At 40.8% G+C, this 27,372-nt stretch overlaps 1 protein-coding gene across 6 annotated transcripts in view; it reads right to left on the reverse strand.

Moving 5' to 3' along the window:
- Positions 1-27,372, reverse strand: part of KALRN (kalirin RhoGEF kinase) — an 872,788-nt gene that overhangs the window by 23,740 nt on the left and 821,676 nt on the right. For 2 of the 6 annotated variants that reach the window (XM_061609051.1, XM_061609050.1), the window contains exons 44-48: positions 26,650-26,727; positions 25,598-25,783; positions 22,268-22,439; positions 19,686-19,927; positions 15,783-16,930 (exon numbers count right to left, since the gene is read on the reverse strand). In XM_061609051.1, coding sequence (XP_061465035.1) covers positions 16,679-16,930; positions 19,686-19,927; positions 22,268-22,439; positions 25,598-25,783; positions 26,650-26,727 — 930 coding nt within the window. In that variant the 3' untranslated portion in view covers positions 15,783-16,678. Of the gene's footprint in view, positions 1-5,676; positions 5,737-12,541; positions 12,666-15,781; positions 16,931-19,685; positions 19,928-22,267; positions 22,440-25,597; positions 25,784-26,649; positions 26,728-27,372 lie in introns of those variants that run through there. The other 4 variants (XM_061609058.1, XM_061609049.1, XM_061609057.1 and 1 more) reach the window with 4 other exon arrangements.

The following is a 27,372-nucleotide window of genomic DNA, read 5'->3' on the forward strand; positions in this document are numbered from 1 at the left end:
ACTTTAACCACTATGCCACACTGGCTCTCAGGGCTGTTGAAGAGGGCAGTTTATTCGTCTAATTTTCAGAGCCTTTTGCGAAAACTTTCCTAATATGAAGCTTTAATCCTATACTCACTTTTCTGGGAGGAAAGCTGCAATTCCTAATTCCACATACCTCTCAGTAAACTCCATTGAATTCAATAGGATTGTGCTGTGAACATAGCAAAGGACTGCGTTGTAAATCTTTCTCTCCCCCCTCAATCCTTTTTTTTTTTGTAAACAACTAGGCAGGGCTTACTTAGGTTCACTGCTTTTATTTTGTAAGAAACTAATACTGATTTTTTAAAAAAAGAATGTTCTGCAATGACCAACTGCTTTTGACAATAAACTATTATATAGGATGTATGTATTTTTATATCTCCAGTGTGTGTGTGTATGGAATCTTTCCAACAACTCTGTGATGTAGGGTTGGAAACTAAGGCAGTTCACAACAACAAATTAATCCATTTAAAGTCCAGGAAGCATGAAAAAAGTATAAAACAGTTGCAAAACAGCTGAAAGTGGCATGATTCTGAATTTTGGGTTGGGTGAGTGACGTTCCTTATCATTTGAGGTTGTGGTCCTGTGCATGTTTCTGTTTGAGTAAGCCCATCAAATACATTGGGACTTTCTTCTGAGTAAACATGCAAAAGATTGCACTATATCTTATACAGGTTATGTAAATAATAAACACCTTTGAAATTCATGCTTATTTATATATTTCTTCATACTATGTCTCGATATGTATCTGATTTTACACTATGGTTGTACATTATTATTTCCTTTATATTTTAAGTGTCCCCTTTGCTTAAGGTGATCATGGTCCCTCTCTGTTGTTTTCACCCTAAGGGGCAGATTAGGCTGAGAGATGGTCACCCAGTAAATTCTGTAGAAGATTTCCATTTTAAAAATTAATTAAAATGATATATATGCAGACAAAGTTTATGAAGTAATGCAGATCCACACAATACATTTAAAGGACATGACTTTCCCCAAAGAATCCTGGGGAGTATAGTTTCCCCCTCACAGTTATTGTTCCCACCATCCTTAACAAACTATAGTTACTATGATTCTGTGGTGGGATTCATGTGCTTCAAATGTATGTTGAATGTGCTTTAAATGCATGGTGTAGATGTGCCCTAGGCATACTTGCATTTATTAGTGAAATGAATTGAAAAGAACAATTTAAAAAGATACTTTTGTAAACAGGAGAAAGGCCGTAGCTCAGTGGTAGGGCACATGCTTTGCATGCAAAGGTCCAAAATTCAGTGTCTGGAAAAGACTATTGCCTGGAATCCTGGAGAGCCAATACTGATCCATGTCATCAGTACTGAGATAGTACCAAATGGCCTGAGTTGGTATAAGGCAGATACCTTTGTTCCTAAAAGAAGAAAGGGCCAAGGGCCACAGTGATGCTGAAATTTCTTTTAGTTACAGCATTTATATACCACTTTATTTTAAAAAACTTCAAAGCCGTTTAATGAAGGAATTAAAATAATAAAATTGGCAAAAACAGTTAAAAACAGGTACTTAAAAAACATTCAAAATAATAAAACCAACAATGAGTTAAAAACAGATAAAAAGCATAATAATTCTTCATGACTGGGTAGGCTTGTCTAAACAAAGAATGTTTTTAGCAGATGCTGAAAAGAGTACAATGAAGGCATCTACCTAATGTCAATAGGCAGAGAGTTCCAAAGTGTCGGTGCTGCCATGCTAAAGGATCCATTTCTTACAAGAGAACAAGTACTACGTGGCACCTGTTAACATGGAAAGCACACCTTGAACTTGGCCTGGTAGCAAATCAATAACCAGTACAGATTTCAGAGCAGAGGTATTATGGACTGACAGGGTCTCACTCATGTCAGCAATCATGCCGCAGCATCCTGCACTAACTGCAGCCTCGGATCAGGTTGTACTGTATGGGGATTTCTGAGACCTTGGCTGACTGGCTGCTAGGTGTTTTTTTTTGTTAGAAACCCTGACTGGTTGTGGGATGCTGAGTTTTCTGTCTTATAGGAATCTTGTTGTGGTTGGCATGGTATTGCATTTAGGGACTCATCACTGTCTTTTGTTTTTCTTTTTCTATTTGAATTTCCTGTATCTCTGACATCACTTCCTTATAGCCATAGAAGCAACAACAGTGGTTCCATGCGCTCAGTTTGGAGCAACCACATCAAAAGGCAGGCAGGGGGTTGCCAACCCTATTTTGATATCGATATTGTTGCAGAGGATCCCTAGTCAAGCCTCACCAACAGCACAGTCCTAACCATATCTACTCAGAAGTAAATCCTGTTGAGTCCTATGGGGCTTAGTTCCTTAGTAAGTGTGTTTACAATTGTAGTCTTAAGGGGCATCCATCTTTACTCCTGAGTGCTCCCATCTAACATCTCCATAACACTAGACTCCCTTCTTCCTACAATGGCCTTCCGGTGACTGGCCTGGCCTGAGGGCACTTGAACCCTTCTTGCCAGAAGCAAGTAGGCTAGATTAAATGTTCCCTACCCAGGCTCCCCAAGCAAGTGAGAAGAAATGAGCTCATCACTTCAGCTGGACCTACAAACACCCTCATTTAGCTAAGATTGCTACCTCAATTTCCAATTGTTTTTTGTTCGAGTGGTATGCTCCAAGCAACTATAGTTGATGCTTAATAGAAATGAACTGCCTTAAAGTAGATTCTGACTTATGGCGACCCTATGAATAGGGTTTTCATGGTAAGCGGTATTCAGAGGCGGTTTAGCATTGCCTCCCTCTGAGGCTAGTCCTCCCCGGCTGGCTAGAGCCTGCTCAGCTTGCCACAGTTGCACAAGCCAGCCCCTTCCTTTCCCGCAACTGCCAGCTGGGGAGCAATTGGGCCCCTTGGGACTATGCAGCTTGCCCACAGCTGCATGGGTGGCAGGGCACATAACCCCTGAGCCACTCACTGTGGGGTGATCTTTAGCTGGCCCTTGACACCCAGGAGACACGAACAGGGATTTGAACTCACAGACCCTGGACTCCCAGCCAGGCTCTCCTCCCCACTGTGCTATACCAGCTGTATTGATGCTTAATGTATCATGCTTAATGACATCACTAGGCCCCACCCCTGAAATATCAGGGTTTGGGATGCCTCTGACCTGGCAACCCTAATATAGATATATATATCAGGCCATACAAATTGAAAGCAGATCTTTGTCTTTTGTCCTTTTTTATTGATGAGTATTTCAGACCTATTGAGAGTATCAAAACAGCATTGTAACATTTTACAAGTCAACAGGGTACTGTTGCTGGGGCCAGACAGCTGGCCTTTGCAGAGAGTCAAACATTTCATGACTGTCACCAGAATAGGACATGCTCATTTTTCACGACAAAATATATGGGGAAGCACAAAATGCACATTTGTACAAGAGCCAGTGTTGCTGGCACTTTAGAGAATAGTGCTTGTAGACCTTGCCCTGACCCTCTGGTAATTTCCCCCCCTGCATCTCATCTTCTTCTAGGCTTCCTTTTCCTTTCTCCATAGATTTCGCATTCATGTAAACAAAGCAGCAAGGTCAACAATGGATATTCTATTAGAAGGATTTGAAAATAAACTATAATTACAAAGGCAAAGCAAGTACAGTGGTATCAGCACAGCAATGTTTGGCTAACAGCAAATACAATAAGGAAGTTGGGAGGTAGGAATTCACTGCCCTGTTGTTTCATATTTGCCTTACAGATAAAATCTGTGAGGCTAGTTTCATTAGTTTCAAGAAGTATATACATATATCTTTAGTACACAGCCAGCCAGTGTGGTGTAGTGGTTAGAGTGTTGGACTGGGACCTGGGAGACCAGGGTTTGAATCCCAGCTCAGCCATGAAACTCGCTAGGTGACCTTGGGCCAGTCACTGCCTCTCAACCTAACCTACATCACAGGGTTGTTTGGAGGATAAAATGGGGAAGGGAAACCCATATATAATCACCTTGAGCTCCTTGGAAAAAAGGTGGAATATAAATGCAATAAATAAATACACACTAAACCAGGGATTGGGAACCTATGGCTCTTCAGATGCTGTCAGACTACAACTCCCATCATCCCTGACCATCAGTCATGCCAGCTTGAGCAGATGGAAGTTGGAGTCCGACATCTGAAGAACCACAAGTTCCCCATCCCTTCACTAAACAGAATCTGATACTGACCAGGTCTTAGTGGTAGATGCACTTCAGTTGTACCAAATATGCTGACCGAGGGCAGCTGCTAATATTGGTCAATACATGGCAGTTTCTCATAGGTAATGATTAAGAGCATGTTTACATGATTGCCAGTGGTGGTTCCTTAGTATACTGTTCCCCAGGTTTTAGACTGGCAGAATCTTTTTGGGGAAGGGATATAATTTGACAAATGCAGGTAGTGTTTGCTGGAAACAGCATGGATGTTGGTAAAAATGGAAAATCAAGGTTGTAGCTTGCCCAAGATACATTGGCGTGGAAAGAACTGAACAGGATATGCAAAATCCTGCCTATAAAAACCGTTCTTACAAGTCTACTTGTTACATGCTAAAAATTATTAGGTGACTTCACACTCGGAACCTAACGCCGATCATTTCACTCCAGCCGTTACCTTAGAGGTGTATCAGTCCAGATTTTCCATAGTTTATAGCAGCCTACAAATGTTTGGCGCAAGTATATATGGCGTATGAAGTTAGATTGTTCTACTGCTGAAAAGCTTGCATGGATCAGAGCACAGTGTGCTAGACCTGGATGCAAGTCTTACTCAGGGAGGTTTTGTCAATGTATGCCTTTCCACATTATTGGTTTTGTGTAATAACTGGGTGCTTATTACTCATTTGTTTTGTGCAGTTGCATTTCCCCAACTCTGTATGGACTTCGATCTGGACCAAGGAATATACAGTACTACCTAGAGTATCTGCTTTATAGCAGCCTTCCCAACCTGGTGCCCTCTAGCTGCGCCCTCTAGGTGCTTTGGAGTTCAGCTTGCATCATTGCTTGTGCTGGCTAGGGCTGATGGGAGCTACAGTAGTCCAAAACATATGGAGGGCACAGGGTGGGGAAGACTGCTTTACAGAATGTTTTGAGAGTGTTGTGGTGTGTCCATATTCTCTGTAACAGCAGGATGAGGTTTCTGGACAATTTGTGCTCTTCTTTGCATAAGTAGATCTAAGGACTTCCCTGTTGAAGGCCACATGGGCAATTAAAAAGCAACTGCTTCCAGTTGCATCATCAGATGTAAGGCAGAACATTGGATATAAAACAGAATGTTACTATATATTTTTAATAATTGTGCAGGAGGAGGAATTAGCAGAGAGTGGAAGATGGTGCTTTTTCGAATGTTTATCCTCCCCCTGCCACCTTTTTTTTTTTTAATAAAAAATCCTCAACAAATGAATGTTTTTGCAATTTAGTCAGGACAACCCCAAGCCAATTTAGCACTTTGTATGTAAAATAGTTTAAAAGATGTTAATAAATTAAATTAGTGATAATTTGCTGCCCTTTAATAGTCTCCAAAATCTGCTGAGACGGTCACCTCGGTCTGCCTAATAGTAGTCAGACCCAGCAAATCCCACTAAACATACAAGATTTCACAGACTCGATTTAAAACAGACACGTTAATTCTCTGGGGAAAGTAGTATTGGTCGTGAGGGGTGGGGTTGAGGGGAGAAAGCGTCATGGTCTACCTCCATGCTAGTGTTGGGATCAAGGTCATCACATTCTGACTCCTCTGAACTGTTTGTCTCCTTTTGGGCAGCATGGAGGAAAGAGAACAGAGTTACAATTGGGAGAGAGATTAAATGGCACAGGAACAGCAGAGCAAGCAAGAGCAACGTAGAAATGAGCATTGTGTAACTAACATGCTTTCCAAACAGAGAGGCACTAGGAAGCAAGCAATGTACTTTTGGCAAAAAAAGAAAGGGACAGCAATCTTGAAATCATTCAGAAAAAAACACAAAAGCAGCAGTATGAAGAGCTACCTCTGCTATTCCAGCCCCCCAATATGGCAAGGCCCTTGAAGCATCCACAGCAACGTTATGCACCCAGAGAACTCACAAAACTTTAACATCCAATTCTGGGGCTAAGATCTAAAACCTCCTGATGAACTTGCTTTTAAATAAAAAATCTGGAGTTGAGGACCCAGCCTCCTTAGACTGCAATATTTTAGACTTTCAGCCATTTGGCCATTCAGCATATCAAATGTTAATCTTTGAAAAACATACCTGATTCATAGAGTTCAAGCAGCTTACTCATAAATGGAGTTTGAAGTTTGTGAGTACAGAATTTGGAATTAAACACCCACCTTAAGAATCCAAATGGCATTTGTTTTTGTTTTTTGTATTCCTTGGCCCAAATTCAGCAATACATGAGAACACAGCCAAAGGCAGCACACTTGCCATTGCATTCAAAGATGTCCCTCGTCCATTCACTGAATCAGTCCTTAAAATTTTGATTGCCTGCTAATTTGGTGTGTGTGCACGCTCAGATTCAATTCAGGCATCCCGTCCTAGCTGATTAGCATTATCGCTGTTGATTACTCATTTGACAGTATGCAAACAACGTAACACCACAGGTACACCACAGAGTGGTGGATGTGGGAGGTCACCCCACCATAGTAGACTTTTCCATTCCTTTATTGGATTAATACACAAGTAAACAAAGGTGGATCATCCTATGCACACCATGGTGATGTGTATGGAAGGGAATGGAAGAACAAAAGTAATGCAATTCTGGATCAAAAGAGTAATAGCTGTCATAATGTTTGCTTAGCTAGGACCAGGTGGTAGATGTTTTTATAGTGAGAAACAGCCAAGCAGCAAGAGGAAAATAATACTCTTTAAAAGCAGAAAACTGGCTAAGCAGTAGAGTAGATGAGGCAGTGGCATAGTCGTCTGGGGACTCAGGGAGTCTTAGACCCCTTACTTTTTTGGGAGCAGGGTCCCTATGTTGATCCTATGAGCTAATCAGCAATACGACAATGGAATCAATTACCTAGAGAGGTAGTGGGCTCTCCAACACTGGAGGCATTCAAGAGGCAGCTGGACAGCCATCTGTCGGGAATGCTTTGATTTGGATTCCTGCACTGAGCAGGGGTTGCACTTGATGGCCTTATAGGCCTCTTCCAACTCTACTATTCTACGATTCTAAGGAAGGAGAGAGGGTTAGCCACTGAGAAGAGTCTTCTAACATGCTACCTTGTCCTTTCTTGCTGATTTGGAGCCAGTCAGAATGAAAGGAGGCGAGTCAGTCACTAAGAAGACTCTTCTCAGCAGCTAACATGCTTTATGTTTTTTGGCTCCTAGGGATGCCTGCATTAACAAGGATCTCATTTTAGAAAAAAAAGATGGAAGAGGGCATGGCTGTGGCTATCATGAAGGGACCACTACACTACTGATAGGGGTAGCCAACATGGTGCCCTCCAGATGTTGTTGGACTCCATCAGCTCCAACCAGCACAAGCAATGGTTAGAGTTGTAGTCCAACAACATCTAGAGGATACCACATTGATTATCCCCAAGCTAAGGGCTTTTATCTCGTACTGAAAAAGAAAGTTACCCTGGAAACTGCAAAAATGTTCAAGGTATACTTAATCACATATAATGGAAACAGCTGTTATTGTAATGTATTCCCAGAAAAATAAGTGTTGCACTTAAAATAGACTCTTCTCAATATTTACATTCAAACTGCAGAACAATTTTGATGGATCTTTTATCCCCGTGTTGAGATCTACAAACCAGTTTTGTCAGGATTTACAGAAATAAAGAATCCACCAAAAAAACCAAAAACCCACAAACTGGTAAAAGCTCTATTTTAATATCTGTCATTATAATATTTCTGTACTCAGCAAGTATTACAAGTAATTTGAGATCTTAAAAAGCCATATATTTCTATTTAATCATATATATTTATAACATGGCTTGAAATCATGTGCTTTGCATTTCAAAAGAGACTTCAATGAATGAAAGGGATTAGAAGAAACCTTGAATCTCTGTGTTGAGTGGATTCTACACAACACCTAGCGTGGACCTGTAGAACTGTTGACTCTCGACAATTGTTAGAAAAACATGCCACCACAAGAGCTTGTAGCTAAAATTCTCTTTCTACTCCAGTATTTTGATACTAGTATATCTGAAACTACTTTAAGGTAGAAACAAGAGTATGCAAAGAAAAATGTGAAAATACAGTGTTCTGTGTAATATATCTTGAGAAGCAATATTAAGCAATCTACCACTAAACTCATATGCATGGCATGTCCTATTGCCAGTCCCGAATAGGGGATGTTACAGTAGAGGAGAAATATTATTTCACTTGCAATTATGTCTTTTGAAATATTAAATTGTTTTGAAATTTCAAAAATAACATTGTAGATATATTAGAAATATGATTTAAGATCAGAATTTGTATGCACTACAGAATTATAATGAATAATTTTATTGATATATGGCACTTTCCAGTTACTAAAGATTTTGCCCCTGCCACCACACTGTGGATTCTTTTTATAAATGAACACTTTTCTGATAAAGACCTATATGGAGTTGAAGTGTGCCAGATTGCAAGGTAGAAACTATTCTTGGCTTTTTTAATTGCATTTTTGGGCTTGCCCCCATCCTTGCTGATACATTGCTCAGATTGCAAAGGAGAACAGGCTTCATGTACCTTAAATAGTGTGATCAAGAAGATCCATGCTCTGGTAACCCCCTAGCTTGATTTCTGCAATGCATCAAAAATTGATTGCACTTGTAGACAACTTGGAAGCTTCAGTTGTTACAGGTTCAGAATACAGCTGCCAGAGTTTTGGCTGGTATGACCAGATGTTTATATGTATATATTACACCAGTTTCAAAAACTTCACTGGCTATCTGTTCACCCAACCCAAAGGGCCCGTACTTAAATTTAAAGCCTTAAACAGCTTGGGACCCAAATACCTGAAAGAGCACCTCTTCCCGAAGTAACCTGCCTATGTGTTAAGATCTTCTGCCAAGGCCCTTTTTCAGGTGTCTTTAATCAGAGGCACAATATGAGATACTAAAGGAAAGGACCTTTTGGGTAGTGGCACCCCATCTATGGAATGTCTTTGCTATAGAGACTTGCCTAGTGTCCAAATTGCAGTTTTGATCGCACCAGGCTAAAATATTTTTGCTCACCCAGCCATTTTAATTTTGTGTATGTCTTAAAAATGTAGGGGGTTTCCCATTTGCTTTATTGTGGCATTATCTTTAACTTTATTGATTGCCCACTGCTCTGAAGAATGATATAAAATTTTATGTTTGGAATAAATAAAGCAACTATGTGGGAGAATTTTAGCAGGTGCAGCTGGGCAATGCAGAGGTGAATAAAGCGGCACCTGCTAGAACCTCAGCTCCTACCCAACTACAAAAGTTATAGAAGCCCCATCCTTCTTTTTAGCAATTAGGGTGAGCAGATGGAAGCACCAAAAAGACTTACTGAAGTTAGCATTGCTATATAGAAACTGGTAAACACAAGCACATTAGAACAAAAAGCACTCTGTTATTAGAAGGCATGCAGATTTTGCATCGGCAACATCATTGTTAATTTAATTTTGGCCTCAGTTCAACAAAGGCACTTTTGTATTGTCATTGCTATACCAAAAACAGCATCCATTCAAATAAAGCCAAATAATTTGTCTGAAGATTTTCTATGGCATGGTCATAGAATGTAGATTCATTCCATTTGATAAAGGTTCTAAAGTGACAAATCACGTAATCAGAATGAAAAATGAGAGAAACCTTACAAATGAAGGACAGTGTATTAGTAGCCCTGACAAATACTGGTTGAATGACATATGTAGGGATCTAGAAGAACCTGAGAACATGGAGGCAGGTGGCCAGCTGCTTGTCTCATCTGATGAAACATTCTAATCAACTAAGCCCCAATGAATCCATTAGTTCATTAGAGACCAAACACTTTGAAGAATTGAGGCTTAAGTGCCAGATCCTAATACTAGATGGAAGTTAGTGGTAGAAGAGCCCAAGAGAGGGCTTTTTCGGTGGCGGCCCCCACTCTCTGGAATTCCCTCCCATCTGATCTTCGGCATGCCCCTTCCCTGGATACCTTCCGCCGAGCCTTAAAAACTTGGCTGTTTGGACAGGCCTTTGGGACCGCCGGGATGGGCTAATTACATACTGAATCCCCGTTGTTGTGTACTGCATATGCTGTTATTTTTATTACTGCTGATTATATTGTATTTTATTGTATTTATTGTATTTTATTGTATTTTATTGAAATCTGATATGTACGTCGCCTAGAGTGGCTTCGGCCAGATAGGCGACCTAAAAATTAAATTTACATTTTTACATAAGGAGACATCCATGATATTTTGAGGGTCATCCATAACAACTGATCACACTGCAGCTAGGGCCTTTTATCTTTTATCTGATAGGTAGTACCAAGTGAGAGAATAGGCAGAGTGTGAACAGTCCAGGCAGATTTCACATTAGTGTTGCTGGCCTAAGAAATTCAGATCAGGATATTCTCATACACAGTTCAATATCTACATAGGCTGCCTAATAGTGAAACTAGAAATGTGGAGGCCTGGGGAAGAAACAGTTTCCCCCCGTTTAGTTCTAGGCCTTCATATCTATAGGAATAGGTGTATAGTATAAACTACCACTTTATACCATAGCTACTTCTAAAGTGCAAATTGGTAGCTTTCATCAAATCTCTGCTACGGCTCTTTCACAATGGATCCTTAAGTGTCCTCCCCCCCTTGTCTCGTCCCTCTCTACACCGTGTCCTGGTCCTGACAGTAGTACCAGGCTATGGACAGTAGCCCAGGGATCAGCAAAAGGAGGAACTGACAATACTCAAGAGTGCAACAACTCAGGCCATTGCTAAGCCTTGCCTTGTAAGTATGAATATATCCTATCTAATTCTGCAGGATGTCACAGATCAGGCTGCCTTATCAAGGTGGTTTTGGGCAGGTCTTTTTGTCACATGCTGTTATATTAGTTAAGGGCAATGAGTTCATCATTCTTGCCTTGAGCATTTCAACCCCAAGTTAGAAACAATCACTGTAGAGAAATGGGCATATTTACCAGACCAGGATTTTAGAAGTTCCACAAATCTACGTTGTAGAACTCATAATGAGTTTTAAAATAGTTTGTAACACAAACTGAACATTTGGTAGCTTTTCTCTTTGATGTGGTTGCTTGAAACAGAGATGTTATGTCAATCTGTGAAACAACAGAGGTGCAGAGATGGAGGAGAAGGAAAAGCCAACATTTCATAGGAATTTCCCCCACCTTAATTGCTTGTGGAAATGTTCAAAAATAAAGATGTGTCAAAATTTATACACAACTCTATTAGACACTTGCAAAGCTCCTGCTTCACCACCACAAATAATCCTGACGTTATACTCCAGAATTACACTGAAATTTCTTCAAATCATATTTGGAGGTGGGGGGGGGAGAACAGTAGGAATTTCATGCCATCTACAAGATTTATGCCTCTGTTCTCTTACCAGCAAGCATTATGCTTACTAAGACTAGCTGAAAGAGCATTGAATCTGGCCTTAGGATAGATGAATTTGTGTGTGTGTTAATGTGCCTCCAAGCTGATTATGACTTATGGCAACCCTATGAATCAGTGATCTCCAATAGCATCTGTCATGAACCACCCTGTTCAGATCTTGTAAGTTCAGGTCTGTGGCTTCCTTTATTGAATCAATCCATCTCTAGTTTGGTCTTCCTCTTTTTCTACTCCCTTCTCTTTTTCCCAGCATTATTGTCTTTTCTAGTGAATCATGTCTTCTCATTATGTGTCCAAAGTATGACAACCTCAGTTTCATCATTTACATGATGGAAAAGGAAGAACAAGATGCACTTTTTATTCCTCATCCCCAATTCCTAGGAAAGAGTCAAGAAAGCATAGTCTGCAATAAGAACAGTTTTAGTCACTACACAAATCCGTACCACATAAATAAATCTGTCATGGCTTTCCTGGGAATTATAGTTTTGGGAGGGTGACAAGATGAAATAGACCCACTAATGTTTTTGGTGGGTCACTTTGATAGCTTAAGCATTTGAATACTGAGAGGCTGCCTGTCCTGAATTGCCATGGCTCACCAGTATATTGCTGCTCATGGGATCATTTGGTACAGATCATTCCTGATGTATTAATAGTTGAACATGCTTAAGGTCTTCTCTTGTTTGGGCTGGCATGTTTTTTGCTTCCTTCAAGGGAAGGTTTTGGCCAACTCTGTTTCCTCTTTAACTGAATGTACATGTTTGATATTGCATTAAACTTGTGGGGTAAAATACTACACACACGAACACACACACAGAAACTACTTACATTTTGGATGCCAGTGGTGAGGAGGGAAAAAGCTGTGTTGTATCCTGCATGCAAAATCCAGCCAAAATGGCTACTACTACCAAAAAGTAGAACAAATTAAAAATAAAAAAGCCAAAAGGAAAAAGGAAAAAACAAAAGTAAAAGCCAAATGTTGCCCCCTGTTCTTATAGAGGATATTGCAGGGGGAGTGAGGATGAGAAGCAGGAGGCAGCGCACAGCTTCCGATGGCCTTACTCACTTTAACAGAGACTTTGTTGCCCAGAATATCCTTGGGTTTACGTAGGCCATTGGCTTCAGCTTTGCCACTGCTTTCCTTTTCCGCCCGCTTTCTCATGCGCAGGGTATGCCATGAACATGACTTCCTGTTGTACCAAAAAATGCACCAATCAAATGGCATATCTTAGTAGGAAGAGGAAGGGATGTGGAAAGGCAATCAAGTACATATGTTCTTGATACCCCCTAAGAAGGAGAAGCCACTGAACAATATACCTAGTTGGGTACAAACATTCAAGTCAGAATTGCAAACTACTCTAGAACAAATATTTGTTATTTTTGCCATTTAAAAAAAAGGAATTTTCTTTCAAAGATGATTGCTGGCCCACAGCTAAAAACAGCATTTTATTCATAATCTGCAAATGGTTATAAAGTAGATTCTTCCAGTTAAAGTGAAAATATTGCAAACTTAGAGAGAAGCCAAGTCTTTGTGCCTATTTGGCATAGTAGTACAAGGTATTTAAATATTCATAGTTCAGTGCCAGGTCTCAAACATCAGAAGTTAAATAATAACCAGTTTATTAGATGAAGGAGCTAAACATCATTGTACAGCTGGGTTCATAAAACACGGGCAGGTTAAAACAGGGACTTCTTGGCTTAATTGTAGCAGAGCTCATCTTTCCAGGAAATGGTTCGTTAGCAAATCTAAAACTTCTGCTCTGAGAAAGAGAATGAAATGCATTGTTCCAAAATTATGCCCCAATACCCCCTCCTTGTAACAAAGGTTTTCCTTTAGGATGGGGAAGGAGGAATAGGAAAGCAGTATAAAGACAGAATACAGAAGCTGATGTATCAAAACAAATGAAAGTACTGAAGGCTATTTAGTCACAAACTGGATAGTTAGGGTTCTCCTTATGTATTTCATTTTACTTTATAACAGAAAACGTTCCCCCCAAGGTCACGATTTGTAATACATTTTCATGTATGCAGCTAAATGAGAACTTGCTTTTCAAAACCAGAAGCAAAACAGCTAGGACCATAACTCAGTTGTCTGCTGTACGTGTTCAATTTTCTGGCGTGCTGCAGGTCTAGATTTTGACTCTGATCCTAGCTATGGAACCATGATGACATGCCTTACAAGAAAGGGCAGCCCATACTTCATAACTGCCACAGGAAAACACTGGTGCAATACTAGTGCTGCCTTCAGAAAACATGGGAAGGGTGGGCGCCCACACACACATCTTTAAAACACACTCCTGTACATGCATCTGGGAACCCCGAATGGGCTAAAGGTTCCAGATGTTTATATATATGTATGACATCTACCTTTTTTATTATGGGAAAAAATGATGAGCTGCCCAAAGTTGAATGCAAACTGGCAGCTGTTTATGAATTTTCTCACTTAAGAACATTTTGTTCCAGTACTGAAATGTTTTGTGCTCATTATACCGTTCATCAGATTACTTGGTTGCAGTGAAAAAACCCACAAGACTTAGGGCAAGAAATCACACCATCACAAGACTAAAATGGTTTATAACAAATTGTTGTCAGCAGTAGCTTATGAACTATGTATATGCCACAGTGTTGTAACAGACATCTCATAACCTAAATTTTTTTGGAACAAGCAAACTGATAGCAATAGACCTTGGGATATTGTGCTGTGATAGTCCTGTTCACACCTTCAACATGCACACTCAGTAAACAAGTGGGGGAGATATGGCCCCTCCCCCATGTATTCAGCAGAAGGTGTGAAAGGGGCCTCTAATCACACAGGGGTGTGCCTGCAATTTCACTCCTTCCTCCATATGGTCAGTGAATGTGTGTACTGAAGGAATGAACAGGTCTATAGTTTGAAGATCACATAAAAAAAGCCCTCTAAGAATATACTTGAGCACAATAGCCACAGAAGCATGAGAAGTAAATGGGAAAGGATGGGTGCATTAAGTAAAATAAAACTGGTGAAATAAGACTGATGTAATTCCCAGCTTGCTGAATAAAAGGTTAAACATCTAATGTGGGTGGGTTGGGGGAGGGAGATTACAATTTTCCCATATACATTCAAGTAAGCACAAAGTAATTTTGAGAACACAAAAGGCTTTGAAATGAAGCATGCACAATTCATGCTACACATACCTATATGTGTGCAATCAATCTCATTTGACACTCAAATTATTTTATGCATATTTTTTGTGTCTTTTCCATCCAGTAAGTCACTGTGTTTTATTTCCATTGGTGCAATTTTTGCTGCATCATTGGTCTTCCTGTAGCAGAGCAGCTTCGTACATGAAAAGTCACTGCCAAAAACATAACTCCCAGTTCACATGACAAGCCCTTTGCTTACGAAATGGGGACCAGATGGAACCACGGCCATGTAGAAGTAGCATTTTTCAGCAGCAACCGCTCCACTGCCATAATGTATGAAGCAGCCCTATGCAGACAAGCTATAAAAATCACTGCTTCCACATCTTGCTTCATTTGGTGAATATGCCCCATAGAATGAGATGGAAATAACCCTGAGCAAGGCCTAACATATGAACTCTTGGCAAAACCAGCACTCAAGTTCCATTATGAAGCTTCTGTCACTCCCATAAAAATGTAGGGCCCCAGTGTCTCAAGCCTTGACGCCATCGTGTGATCCTCATTGGATGAATGACATCTCCCCTATAGTTTTGTCATGGTCAGGACCAACTTTCTAAACACTATAAATGATTAGGCCCAGTGCAGACATAACGCTACTGGCCTGTTAACTAAGAAAACTAGGAGTGTGCTGTGAGCTCACATGCTTTCTCTCCTCTTTAGTGCAAATTCCCCTCTTCTCTTGTTGGAGTTAATCATACTTGAGCAGTATACTCTCACCTATCCTCACCAAGGTCAATGCTAAAAAGGTTCCTTCTTAGCCAAGATTTGTAAACCTGCTTCAAACTATAAGAAATCCTGCTTATAGTTAAAACACAGTTAGCATTTATGCATGGAACAATATATTATTGCTAATAAGACAAAAAGTCTGTGTGTGGAAACCTCATGTGGCTTGTTCCCCCGCTCTTAAGCTATAGTTTAGAGACTGGCAACATTATGTCTGCACTGGGCCTTATTCATTTGTTGTAATGCACATTAAATCAAATGAGTTTAGCACTTAATCTTCACTACTTAAAACTCAACTGAACATCTTCCTTCAACAACTGTACTTTGAGGAATTTGTGCAAGAGAATTAATGTTGAATCAATTTTTGACAACTGAAGATTAAAAAAACCAACCGGTTTTACAAAAAAGGATTGCACCTTTGGTATTTAATATCAAAAACATTTTCTTGCATTATTTAGTCATTTCAAACTGACAAATTTCAAAAAAAGGGAAAATAGTATTCACACATTTGTTAAATAAGCAACAAACATTTTAAGAAAAATAAGAACTTAAAGAGGGTCAAAAACTGGTCCTTTTTAACCTTGTCAAAACATGCTCATGGTGAAAATTTATTTTACATATTTAAAATAGTACATTTAAAATTATTAGTTACATTACAGGTACAATGATGAACATTGCGACTATCCATAATATTGCACAACCTGACTTCAAATATGAATTTCTTTAAATAGTGCAAAATACTTTTTACAGGAATGTACTCCAAAGGGGATTTCTCAAACCAAATTATTTTTTACAAAATATTATGTGAACAGAAAAAACCTTAAAAATAAAAAAAATGTTACAAGCTGTACAAGAAATGGCCATAGACAACATAAAATCTCTCTTCCTTGAGAAGTGGATATGAATCTAATACAAGGCCTGACGTATGTGGGTGGGTGGTAGGTTTTTCTGTTGTTGCTCTATATCATTTTAACCTATATATATATATATTTATAAGCAATTTAAAACACAAGATAAATAGAAGTCCAGTCCAATCAGGTCCATATTTAGGAAAGGATGGAAAAACATAAAACATGCCCTTTAAACTGTTTATGGAATTCAGTTCTTTACAAACTATGGGGTAGGGGAGAACAAAAATTCAACAAAAACCTGACTTTCCCAACATGGATACTCCATGGTGTGTTACCAAGAAAAGTTTGTTCCAATGGCACTGTAGTTTTTTTTTAAAAAAGCAGAAAAATTTTAAGATCTGGATTTTATTTTTCCTCAAAAATCCACATACTGCTCCCAGGGAATCCACTTACTTTATGCCTCCATCGTTATTATCTGTAGTTGATTTAGTGAGGGGAGCCAAGATATTCCCTGGAATCCATCCTTCTGCTGCTGGTGAATGGTCATTGGCAGGCTGGTACACAAGGAACATGTTCTGCTGGTTAATGGCAAGTACTTGGACCACCTCACCCTGGTTGACACATATTTCATTCTCCTTCAGTGCATAGTAATCTCTGATGACCATCATAGAAGAGGTCCCATTGCACCCACCCAAGTCATTCTGAAGAAGAGAGACAAAAGGCAACAGTGACAAGATAGCTCAGACACTTCGCTATGTTTTTGTCATAATCTTCTATACAGCACATTTAAACATACCAAGGGTTTATAAGGCATCTCATTCTCACACCCACCCTGCAAGGCATGTCCCATCACTATAGAGGGGCAAACTCCACTAAACTCAGCAGGTAGATCTAATAATTCTGAGTGGCACTGGAGAATGCTTTTTTTGAACAGCTGGGGGAGGATAGATTTTCAGAATTTCAAATTGGCTTGTAATTATTATGCATGCACATTTCCTTCCTGGATGCAAAAGTGTACTTATTATGTTCCATCTGAACTCTGTGTGTCTGAGTGAGAGACAGAAAGAGAGAGAGATGAGCAAATAGAACTGTTCAGTATGGGATAAATTTATACATGCTTACTAATTATCACTATCACAGCCCTTTTCAATAAATTGCTTGCCTGCAGAGATAGCAGACACAAAAGTTTGGGGACACAATGCTCTTAAGCTAATTTCAAAACCATTTCCCCCTTTAATTTGGGGGCTGAGAGAGAAAGAAAGATCAGTCAAATAAATGCATCAAGTTACACTGGTTTTGTACTGCAAAGTGAAACACGGGTAATTTATAGGTCACATAATGGCAAGCACTGTAGCTGATATAATCAAGGAAAAGAAAAATAAGAGGAATTGTAAGAAGAAGAATAAATAATATGAAAGCAGCCCTGCTGGCATACACATGCTATTTCTCACAGTGGACACTCTCAGAAGAGCCGAAGCTCAGTGGCAGAGCATCTGCTTTGCATGTAGAAGGCCCCACGTTCAGTCCCTGGCATCTCCAGGTAGGGCTGGGAGAGAGTCTCCTAACTGAAATCCTGGAGAGCTGCTGCCAGTCAGTGTAAATACTGAGCTAGATGGATCAACTGTCTGACTCTGGTTAAGGCACCTTTCTGTTTTCCTATCCACTCAAGCCAAATGTTGCTGGGAAGTTTGCAAGGAGGGCATGGAGGCAATAGTCCTATCTTGCTGTTGTCCCTCAGCAACTGGGATTCAGTAGCCTATTGCCTCTGAACATAGACATTCTACTGCCGTGACGTAGCCATCAATAGTCCCACACACCATGAATTTATCTAACAGAGCAATCCAACATGCAGGTGCCTGGTGGGAGCGAAGCCAATGGAGATGGAGCTGATGGAAGGGGCCTCCTCATCCAGCTGCTGCTTGGAGGTCTCTTGGAGGGGGGACACTGGCTGCATCAGCAGCGCACGGCAGAAGGAAACAAAATACATGTTTCCTTCTGCCACCCGTTTTCACAGGGTACTGGCTGCTGTGGTGGAGGGCCATGGGAGAGAGCCAAATGGGACCTGGATATCGCATGTCCCCCCCTGGCCCTTCCTCCACCACACCCCCAAGATGCCCCTTTTGCAGGCCTTTCACCAGCTCCCCTTATAACAGGCTGGGCTACTCTGGTGGACCTCTGGCTGAGCTGGGATGAGGGACTTATGCCAGCCTAGCCTAGCTGGATGTCTGCCAGATCCAACTTGCCTCAGCCCAGTAAACAGCAGTTGGATTGTGCCCCAAGTTCATTTTTTAAAAACCATCACAACCAATGGCCATCAGCACATACAACAGTCACTTTCAGAATAGTGATGCAATTACGTTTTGTTACAATTTTTTTTGCCACAAATCAGGTCTGAAAGATAAAAAAGGACAACACAGCAAACGCTGAAATGCAACAGGACCACCATAACAATGTCTGGATGTTCCATGAAAAGCAAGTGAACAAAAAGATAGCAATTTGCAGAGACAAAAGGCTAGTATGGAAACAGTTTTGCACTATGCCAAAGAGTTGCTTTGAACCCGTACCAGATGTTCTGCTAAGGTGGTGCCCCAGGTTTGTTTGCATTTTATTGCCTGAAAACTGTTTTGTGCTAGAAAATTACAACCCGAGGACACAATATAAGGGAAAGGCCCGTTGCTAGCTGAGACGAAAAGGATGAGACTTTTACCCTTCTTACTCAAAGGACATGTTGTGGCTCAGAGAAATGACACTGAGATGAGTGTGTAAAGTACAGCCTGGCCAAAAAAAGAAAAAACAACCACCTGAAACTGCTCAACATTTGACCTGCTATGTCTTCTGTATCTTAGTTTATAATCTTTCAATTTGATCAATGCTCTGATCCTCATCCACTATAGCATCTTGAGGGCAAACTACATATTGTGCTGAAAGTGTGCATCAAGTCCCAATTGTTTCTTTCTGTAAACATGGATCTGAAACTTGGTCAAGGAAAAAAGCAGCAGGGGCACTTGAAAGGAAAACAGCTGTTGGGCACAGGGATAAACACCCCTTCCCCTATCTCTCCTCCACTCAAAGTCACAGCCTTCAGCTGCTGGCCTTTTTAAAAAAAAAAAAAAACCCACCAGGGCTTCATTTCCCACACGTGCATGAGACGTATGATTTGTGTCGGATTTTTACAGACAGACTAACAAAAGATGTGGGGAGATTTAACAACTCCTTCTCCCTAATTTGCTTTCAGCTTGCTAAAAATAGTATCATGCAGATTCCCAAGTCCCTTCTTAACACCCAAGCACAGACTACCTTTGCTGACTGAGAGCTAAAGACCATTTACTTCTTGGATCAGCAATTACCACCTATGCTATATCACTCACTCAGACACTCTGTCCACTAATCAGATCAATAGCTAGCCAAATTTAAAATGATGGGAAACAGAGTAAAATACAAAGAGGTTATACATACCTTGTTTTGTTCATATTTGTCCCCAGGCTGGTGCTGCTCGTGCCCTGTGCTGCCATTGGAGGTAGATATTTTTAGAGGTGGAAGAGATGGGTTACGCACTGTAGCCTTCAAGGGTTTATCAGACCCTACTGGACCTGAGGAATAGGGTCTGGTGATGGGCTGAGGTACCCTGCTGGTCTGGGGTCCCATTACAGCTGAACTGCTGTTTTCTTTGCGCTGGTACTCTATAGGAGACTGTAGTGCTGGAGCAGAATACTAGGAGTTAGTACAGACCTGCCTATTTGTCATGCCATGTTTGCCTAATGTTAGGCATGCCATGCTTACCTTGTTTCAAACAAGTAGCAGGGACCCTAAAAGATACAAGCCATTCAGCTATATAACTAGGACACACTGAAATTTTCTCTTTTTGAAGACAGTGGGAAGCACTTCCACACGTGCTGACTTAGCAAAGACAGTAAAAATCCAAAGCCAGAGCTTGGCCTGTTCATGGGAATGCTTCCCCCTTCCACCCTACCAGTGACAGCAACAGCTAGCAGTGTCCTCCTGCTTTCATAATATGTAGCTCTACCACTTGATACTGAATAGCAGCTAGCTAAAATGAAGCTGGTACAGGAGACGAAATAGAATTTTGCAAAAGTCACCTTGGTCTAAGAACAGGAAAAAATGGAGTAAAGCCACCTCCAAAGTCAGGCCCATCCTTCGTTATATGTACAGTATTTAAAACAAGGATGGGGGGAGCCTGTGACCCTCTGGATTCTGTTGGACTCCAACTTCCAGCATGACCAATGTCAGGAATAATGGAAGTTGTAGTCTAGCAACATCTGGAGGGCCACAGGTGATACGGCTTCAGTAAACTACCTCACCCTTTCTACAGAATTTTAAGTTCACTACATTGGTCAGATGGTAAGACTGCATGGACTGGAAAGACTAGTACTTTGTGTGAAAATCCACAAGGAGCACAAGTGCAATGCACTAAGCTAATGTTGTTCAGAAACCCTAATAGAGAAGACCTCTGTTGAAGTATAGAAACGTGTATCATTGGCATTTCATTACTGCATGATGGGATTAGGGTTGTGGAGAAGTAACAGGAGGAAGACGGTTACCAGGAAAAGCCTCAAAAGGTGCTGTCAGTCAAGTTGTGTTTGTATTCCCAGCTGAGAGTAACATGATGCCAGGGTCAAAATAGCAATGGTGCTGCAGCCACGTAGTAACCTACCAACCTGTGCACATAGCCATTAGGTTGTCCATATAGCCCTGCAAGCTTATTGAGGAGAAATCTCACCAATTCCCTGCTTGCTTCACTGTATTTCTCATCAGTCAGATGTGTGACAAAATTCCCCTCATTTACTTGACAATTAGCTAATAGTTACATACATACTGTAGTAAGTTACCTCTTAGAAGCTAGTTCTCCATATTCATCATAAGACCCCTGGTGGATCAGACCAAAGGCCTATACAGCATCCTGTTTTCTACAGTGGCCAACCAGATCCCCATGGGAAGCCCACATGTAGGAAAACAGCCCTTTCCTCCTGTTGTTCTTCAGCAACTGATATTCAGATGTATGTTGCCACCTCTGATCCTGCGGGTAGTATACAGCCATCATGACCAGTAGCTATCAATAGTCCTTCCCTCCATAAATTTATCTAATCTAAATTAAAGCTGTCTAAATGGCAGAGAATTCCACAGTTAAAACTACACACTGTGTGAAGTAGCGGTTCATCTCGTCTGTCCTGAACCTCCCACCATTCAGCTTCACTGGAAAAATGTATAACTTGTACCCAAGATTGGCTTGCATACCCAAGAACTGTGAACTGGCCAATTTGTGTTTTTTTTTAAAAAGGATCTAGGAACTTAAGAGCTGTTCTGAGTAAACTAGTAGACAGCATGATTAAAGATCCATAACATATACAAGAATAAGTATCACTGAAAAAGAATCAACATGGCTTCTGCAAATACAAGACCTGTCTCACTAACCTTTTAGACTTCATTGAGAGTGTCAACAAGAATGTGGATAAGGTTGATCTGGTAGACAATGTGTACTTTGAATTCCAAAAAGCTTTTGACAATGTCCCTCACCAAAGGCTCCTGAGCAAGCTTATCAATCAAAGAATAAGAGGAAAGGTCCTCCTACGGATTGGTTACTAGTTAAAGAAGGGGAAGCAAATTATCTCCTAGCCTATCTCGCAGGGGTAAGAAACTGTACACCATCCTGAATTCCACTGCAAGACAGCGGAGGTCACATTCTGTTAGACTTCTTAAAAGAGAAGGTATTTCAGCCTAAATTTTAATGCTCAGCATGAAATTTCTCTTCCTCCGGCCATGCTCCATATAAAAGGAAGATATCAATAGGTCAGTGAGCATGACAGGTATGGAGGGCAATTATGCAAGAGTAATATCAGTGTAGAGTAGGAGTAAGGTTTCATCCAGGGCATTCATACAGCACTTAGGTTTTATATTTTATATGTTGTATTTTATCCTATTATGTACGTCACCTAGAGTGGCCGTTAACCCGGCCAGATAGGCGACTCAGAAATAAAATTTTATTATTATTATTATTACATAAGCAAGATAAAAATAGTTACCATTTAAGAAGTCCCTCTGTGTGTCCAGCACTTGATTGATATCCAACACCCAAGCTTGCTGGATTTCAGGATTGGCGGCCTGCAAGATGAGCCTTTCTGATGTTTCCCGACTCATGAGCGCAAATTTGCAGGGATCATTGTCCACGTTCTCCTCAAGGATTAGGTACGTCATCTGCAAGAAGCCAGCGAAGGCTCAATGCCAGCCCAAAGGGGGTGAGGAAATGGTCACATTCAGGTAAATTATATAGCAGCTAAGCTGAAAGATGGCCCTGCCACCACAGCCCAAAGGAAGAGCAGCCAACAGCAGCAAGTTCACTTCTCCAGAGAAGCAACCTCTGGGAGTAACATCCCACAGGGAACACTTGGCTTTCAGGCTGTGCTAAGTATCTTCAACAGCTAATTGAACAGCTAATTGATCTGCGAGTTACTGCTTTCCTTAAAAGGCAATGCCATCATAGTCGGCAGTGCTAATAATTAGCAAAAAGCAAATTACCCTACATGAAAGCCCTCCAAGATACAAATTGCTTTTTTCACATCTTGCCAATAAGAGCATCAACAGAACAGTGCATTCCTCAAAGAGGGAGATTATAATGCCATCTGCTCAGGCATGCAAGACAAATGTATGAGGGTTTATCATCTGCTGGTTGACATTTTTTGTTGAATGGGGAATCTTTTCAGTCCAAGGGTCACCTTCCCTTGTGGGCAGCCTTCTGGGGTTGCACGCCATTGCTGGGTGGAACCAGAGGCAAAAGTGGATGGGGAACAGATGTGACTTCTCCCTTTGTACAATAAGCTATATTCTGGCCATACAAAATTCAGAAACACATGCAAAACACACACCCATCCATCCACCCAGGCAAGCAAGAGCCATTATCACAGTTCAACACCACATTTCAGCCAGACAAAAGCAGAGAAGAAAGCTTCACAGCAGGGCCAGTGAGAGAAGATAGAAAGGCTGGATTTGGGTCCCAGACCTGAGGTTGCCCACCCCTGGTTTAGGTAATTATGCTCATTTGGGTGTTTTTTTTTAAATTAGGGACGTGCTAAAATTCTGCCTAATTTGGATTTGGCACCAAATTTTCCATTAATTCGCTTATTCTCAATAGCTGAGGATTGGATTTTAATGTAGCAAATTTCTGTGGCTATTTTTGAAAATGGACTTTTAAAAACATCTGCCTCCAAAACATCAATTGTAATAATTTATCGATATTTCCTTTTAAAATACTGATAATTCCTTTAAAAAACCAATATTAATATCAATATTTTTTCCAAGCAAACCCCCCCCACAGATCGGTAAAAGCAGCAGCTTGTGGACACAGAACTAACTCGAATCAATGCCAGCCTGTTACGCTGACAGAATACTTTTGAACCGGCATCGGCCAATGGATCCCATCCCTACTTTTTATATTGATGTTTATTATCCTAACTCTATACTGCCCCAATAGTTGCACTTCAGGACACTTTTTATTTAATTACACACACACACTCTCACAGAAATATAAATAAATAATGGTACATATTTACAATTATGTCATTTAGAATGGCTGGAGATTCTTCTATATAAGCCCAAAGTATACAGAAGAATTTCCCACAAATAGGGTTCCCTCCTGTGAAAATTCTTCACTGGTACCAATCTTTACTATTGCTAAACATGCAAGATTCAGTTTCAGCCCTGAAATTGCCACCTTTTCAAGCTATACAAACTTTCTATATGTTTTAAAAAATTGCATTTACCATACCCTTTGGGCCAATTCAGAGAGTTGCTTTACATAAAGATTGTCATGTGCAGCTGCCTCCATCTGGTTTTCTTTTAAGCAGTAACCGTATAGCTGTTTACACTAAGAAGTGGCCACTGGCCCAATGCAACCGCAAAAAGAGGAGAAACTCTGAATGCCTTAAATGTATTGGAATCCTTGTGTCCAACTAAAACTCATGAGAACAAGAGAACAGCCCTGCATACTGCCTCTGATACTGGAGATAATATATATAGACATCATGATTAGCAGTCATTCCGCTCCATCGGTTTAAACCATAATCTTGCATTTATGTACCTCACTCAGGTCCAACCTACAAGTAGGTGTCAACATCTGCAGTAATAGCCTAACGGTCCTTTATGAGCATGAAAAGCCACTTTGGGATGGGGTAGTTGAGATCCCACCAGCAGTAGACTACAGCCTTGATAGAAGGTACTTCCTCTGAATGCGCTAACCACATTGGGAGGAAATCTCCCGCTGGCACCAATTCTCTCTCAGCACAAAAAAATCACTTTCCCCAGCAATTGTAATCCCAGTCATGATCAGTCCTCACCCCCTTCCAAGTGGAATGAGGCTGTTTGCTGTGTTTTTTTTTTTTAAAAAAAACACAATGCACATTAAATACAAAGATACATTTAATGTTGCATTTAGTTTGGCCATGAGAAGCAGCATGGGGAGAAGAGGGGCACTTAACCATTTCCTGTCTGCCATTTCCCTACTTCAAATTTCCCTCCACCAGCTTTTCCCCCTACAGGGAGACAACATAAGGTAATTCTGTAAAATATCTGAATACCAACTTCCTAAGGCTCAAAGCTATTTACAAAAAGTATTTTTTTTAAAACAACAACAACACTACTTCCATCATATTAAGCTCTAGAAGTTACCTCGAGTACATGGGTTTTGTAATCCTTGTGAAAGGCCGTAAGGGAAGAGCTACTCTTGAACTTCAATAGAGAAGTCATTCCATAGCCTTGGGACTACTAAAGATCTTGCTCCTAACATAACTATTTCAGCTCCAAAAATACGCTAACTTCACTGTGCCAAAGTGAGAGTTTGGAAACCTGTTTGGAGTGGTGAAACACTGGATAAGGTAAAGAAGAGGTGATGTCCTTCTTTTAGGACATTTGTAGTTTCAACTGTTTTCCCCTAAAGTGGTTTTCCCCTGGACAAAAAGAGCTGCAGGGCTAACATGACATGCATTTTCATGTACCATGTAGTTTAACTCTGGGTTTCCCTTATATTGTATTTTCCCTTATATTATCAAATGGCTATTTGCAGATTTTTGGGGGGGGGCAATGGGCAAGACCACATCAATTAACATGTACACAACACAAGTGCACACACATTACATCTTCATCTAAGTCTATCACAGTTTGAAATCATTCAGGCTGGAGATGACTAGAAAAGGACCTAATGGCCATCTTCTTTGAACCTCTTGTGCTGAAGCAGAAACCACCCACTTAACTTTCTAGTGTGCCACAAATCAAAAACAGGAAAAATGCACTATGCTAGAGTTCCCAAATGATGCAGGGAAGCACATCTTGCTACTGACCATATCCCTGTAGTAATTACTTACCTTTATGCTTCTCTTAAACAGGTACCCAGGTGTCAGAGAGCCTTTCCTAAGAAGCTCACTAAAGATGACTATTTGCTCAAAGAGGAAAACTCTGCGTTCCTTCGGCCGAGAGAGACCTCCAGAATCCTGTTCCGTTACATAGAACGTATCCTGCTGCAGCAACTTTCCTTGGGCTGCCAGCTTGCCCTAAGATAGGTAAGATGTTAAGTTAAACACAGATGGCATGGAAAGAGGAAATGCACACTTCAAGGCAATCATATTATAAGAAGGGGGGGAATCTTAGGGTTCGCTCATGTGTCTGTAGTGATTCATTATCACATGCTGTTCAGCCACTTACTGCAAGGTCACACCTTCACCAACGTGTTCATGTGCCCAATACTCTAACAGGGATATGGAATTATGTACAATACATGCATGCTGATCTGTATGTCTGACCTCTGCAAACCTTTGACATCAAAAAACCAAAAGGAACACAGGAATTTGGCATGGAAACACACAGATGTATATGCATATCTCAACACCATACTACACTGTACGTGAGATACGAGATTCTGTCCAAGGTCCCACCACAGAGTCTGTGAACTAGATGTCTCAAGCTTTACTCAAACTGGCTTTTACACTAAACAATCACATGGGGAGAATTTTGGTAGTAACAGGAATTTCTCTGTAAGCTACAGCAATTTAAACAACACTATGCAGAAGCTTCAAGGTTTCATTGGGCTGAAAGCCACAGTGGTGCAAGCAGAAAGGGCACCATACATAAGAAGCTGCTTGCTATATGAAGGCAGGTGCCACAGAAAATGATTAAAGGGTCTCTGTGAGGCACAGTAAGGTTGAATGTGTGCATGCCTATGTGCGTACATGCTTGTGTGTCCATAAGTATACAAAGAAAATTTCCTTCCTGGGCGAGACTCAAAGCAGAAAAATGTTTAAGCATACCCATTCCCACCATTTTAGGGAGGAAAGTTCACACTGAGTCTTTTCCTTTTAAAATGTACTGTTAGACTAATAACAGCACTGGTACATTCACATTCAAAAGTATAGACTTCTACCTCAAAGCCCTGAAGACGGCCCAGGTTCATCATGTCATTGCAGCGTTTAGGAACAAGGCACATCAACTCCACAGCTTTCTATCAGAAAGAGGTAACAGAGAATCAGAATTGGAAGGGATGACAGGGCTTCTACTCTGCTCCTATACTCAAGAAGGGCCACCCACAGGTCAGCCCTTCCATCAGAGTCAGAAATCAGATTAATTGGAGAAAGATGCCAGTGAAGCAAATAGTTTGAGACAAATCAAGGCAGTGAGCCACCGCTTATTTTGCAGAATATAACCAATTGCAAAGTGTCTAGCAAGTAGTACTGCAAATATGATTTCCCAACATACCCACAATGTGACCTAAAAACTCACCTACAAAATCATCTAGCTGGCACAATTACTGCCACCAAGGACCAATCACCACCAATGCAGAAGCCTCTTAGATATTCTGCTCTGCACAGGAAAAACCCAAAATGACCAGTGAAAGACCAAGAACAGCTTCCCTTAACTTAAAGGGTAGTCAATAGGCCTTTGTTTCAGCATTGGTGTGAAAGTAGAGCCAACCACAGGTGGGATAGCAATTGAATCCCTCACTTCCATACTACCTTCCAAGACAACCTCATCAAGCTGCATTTGCCTCCACACCCACACCATCTAAAGGCCATTTGCTATCAGTAAACCCTACCTTACCAAATGCAAGTCCTGATGAAGCCATAGTCTGGGATTAGGAAACTTCTGC

The sequence above is a fragment of the Rhineura floridana genome, chromosome 2 (genome assembly GCF_030035675.1).
Source record: "Rhineura floridana isolate rRhiFlo1 chromosome 2, rRhiFlo1.hap2, whole genome shotgun sequence".
In the NCBI taxonomy this organism is placed as follows: domain Eukaryota; kingdom Metazoa; phylum Chordata; class Lepidosauria; order Squamata; family Rhineuridae; genus Rhineura; species Rhineura floridana.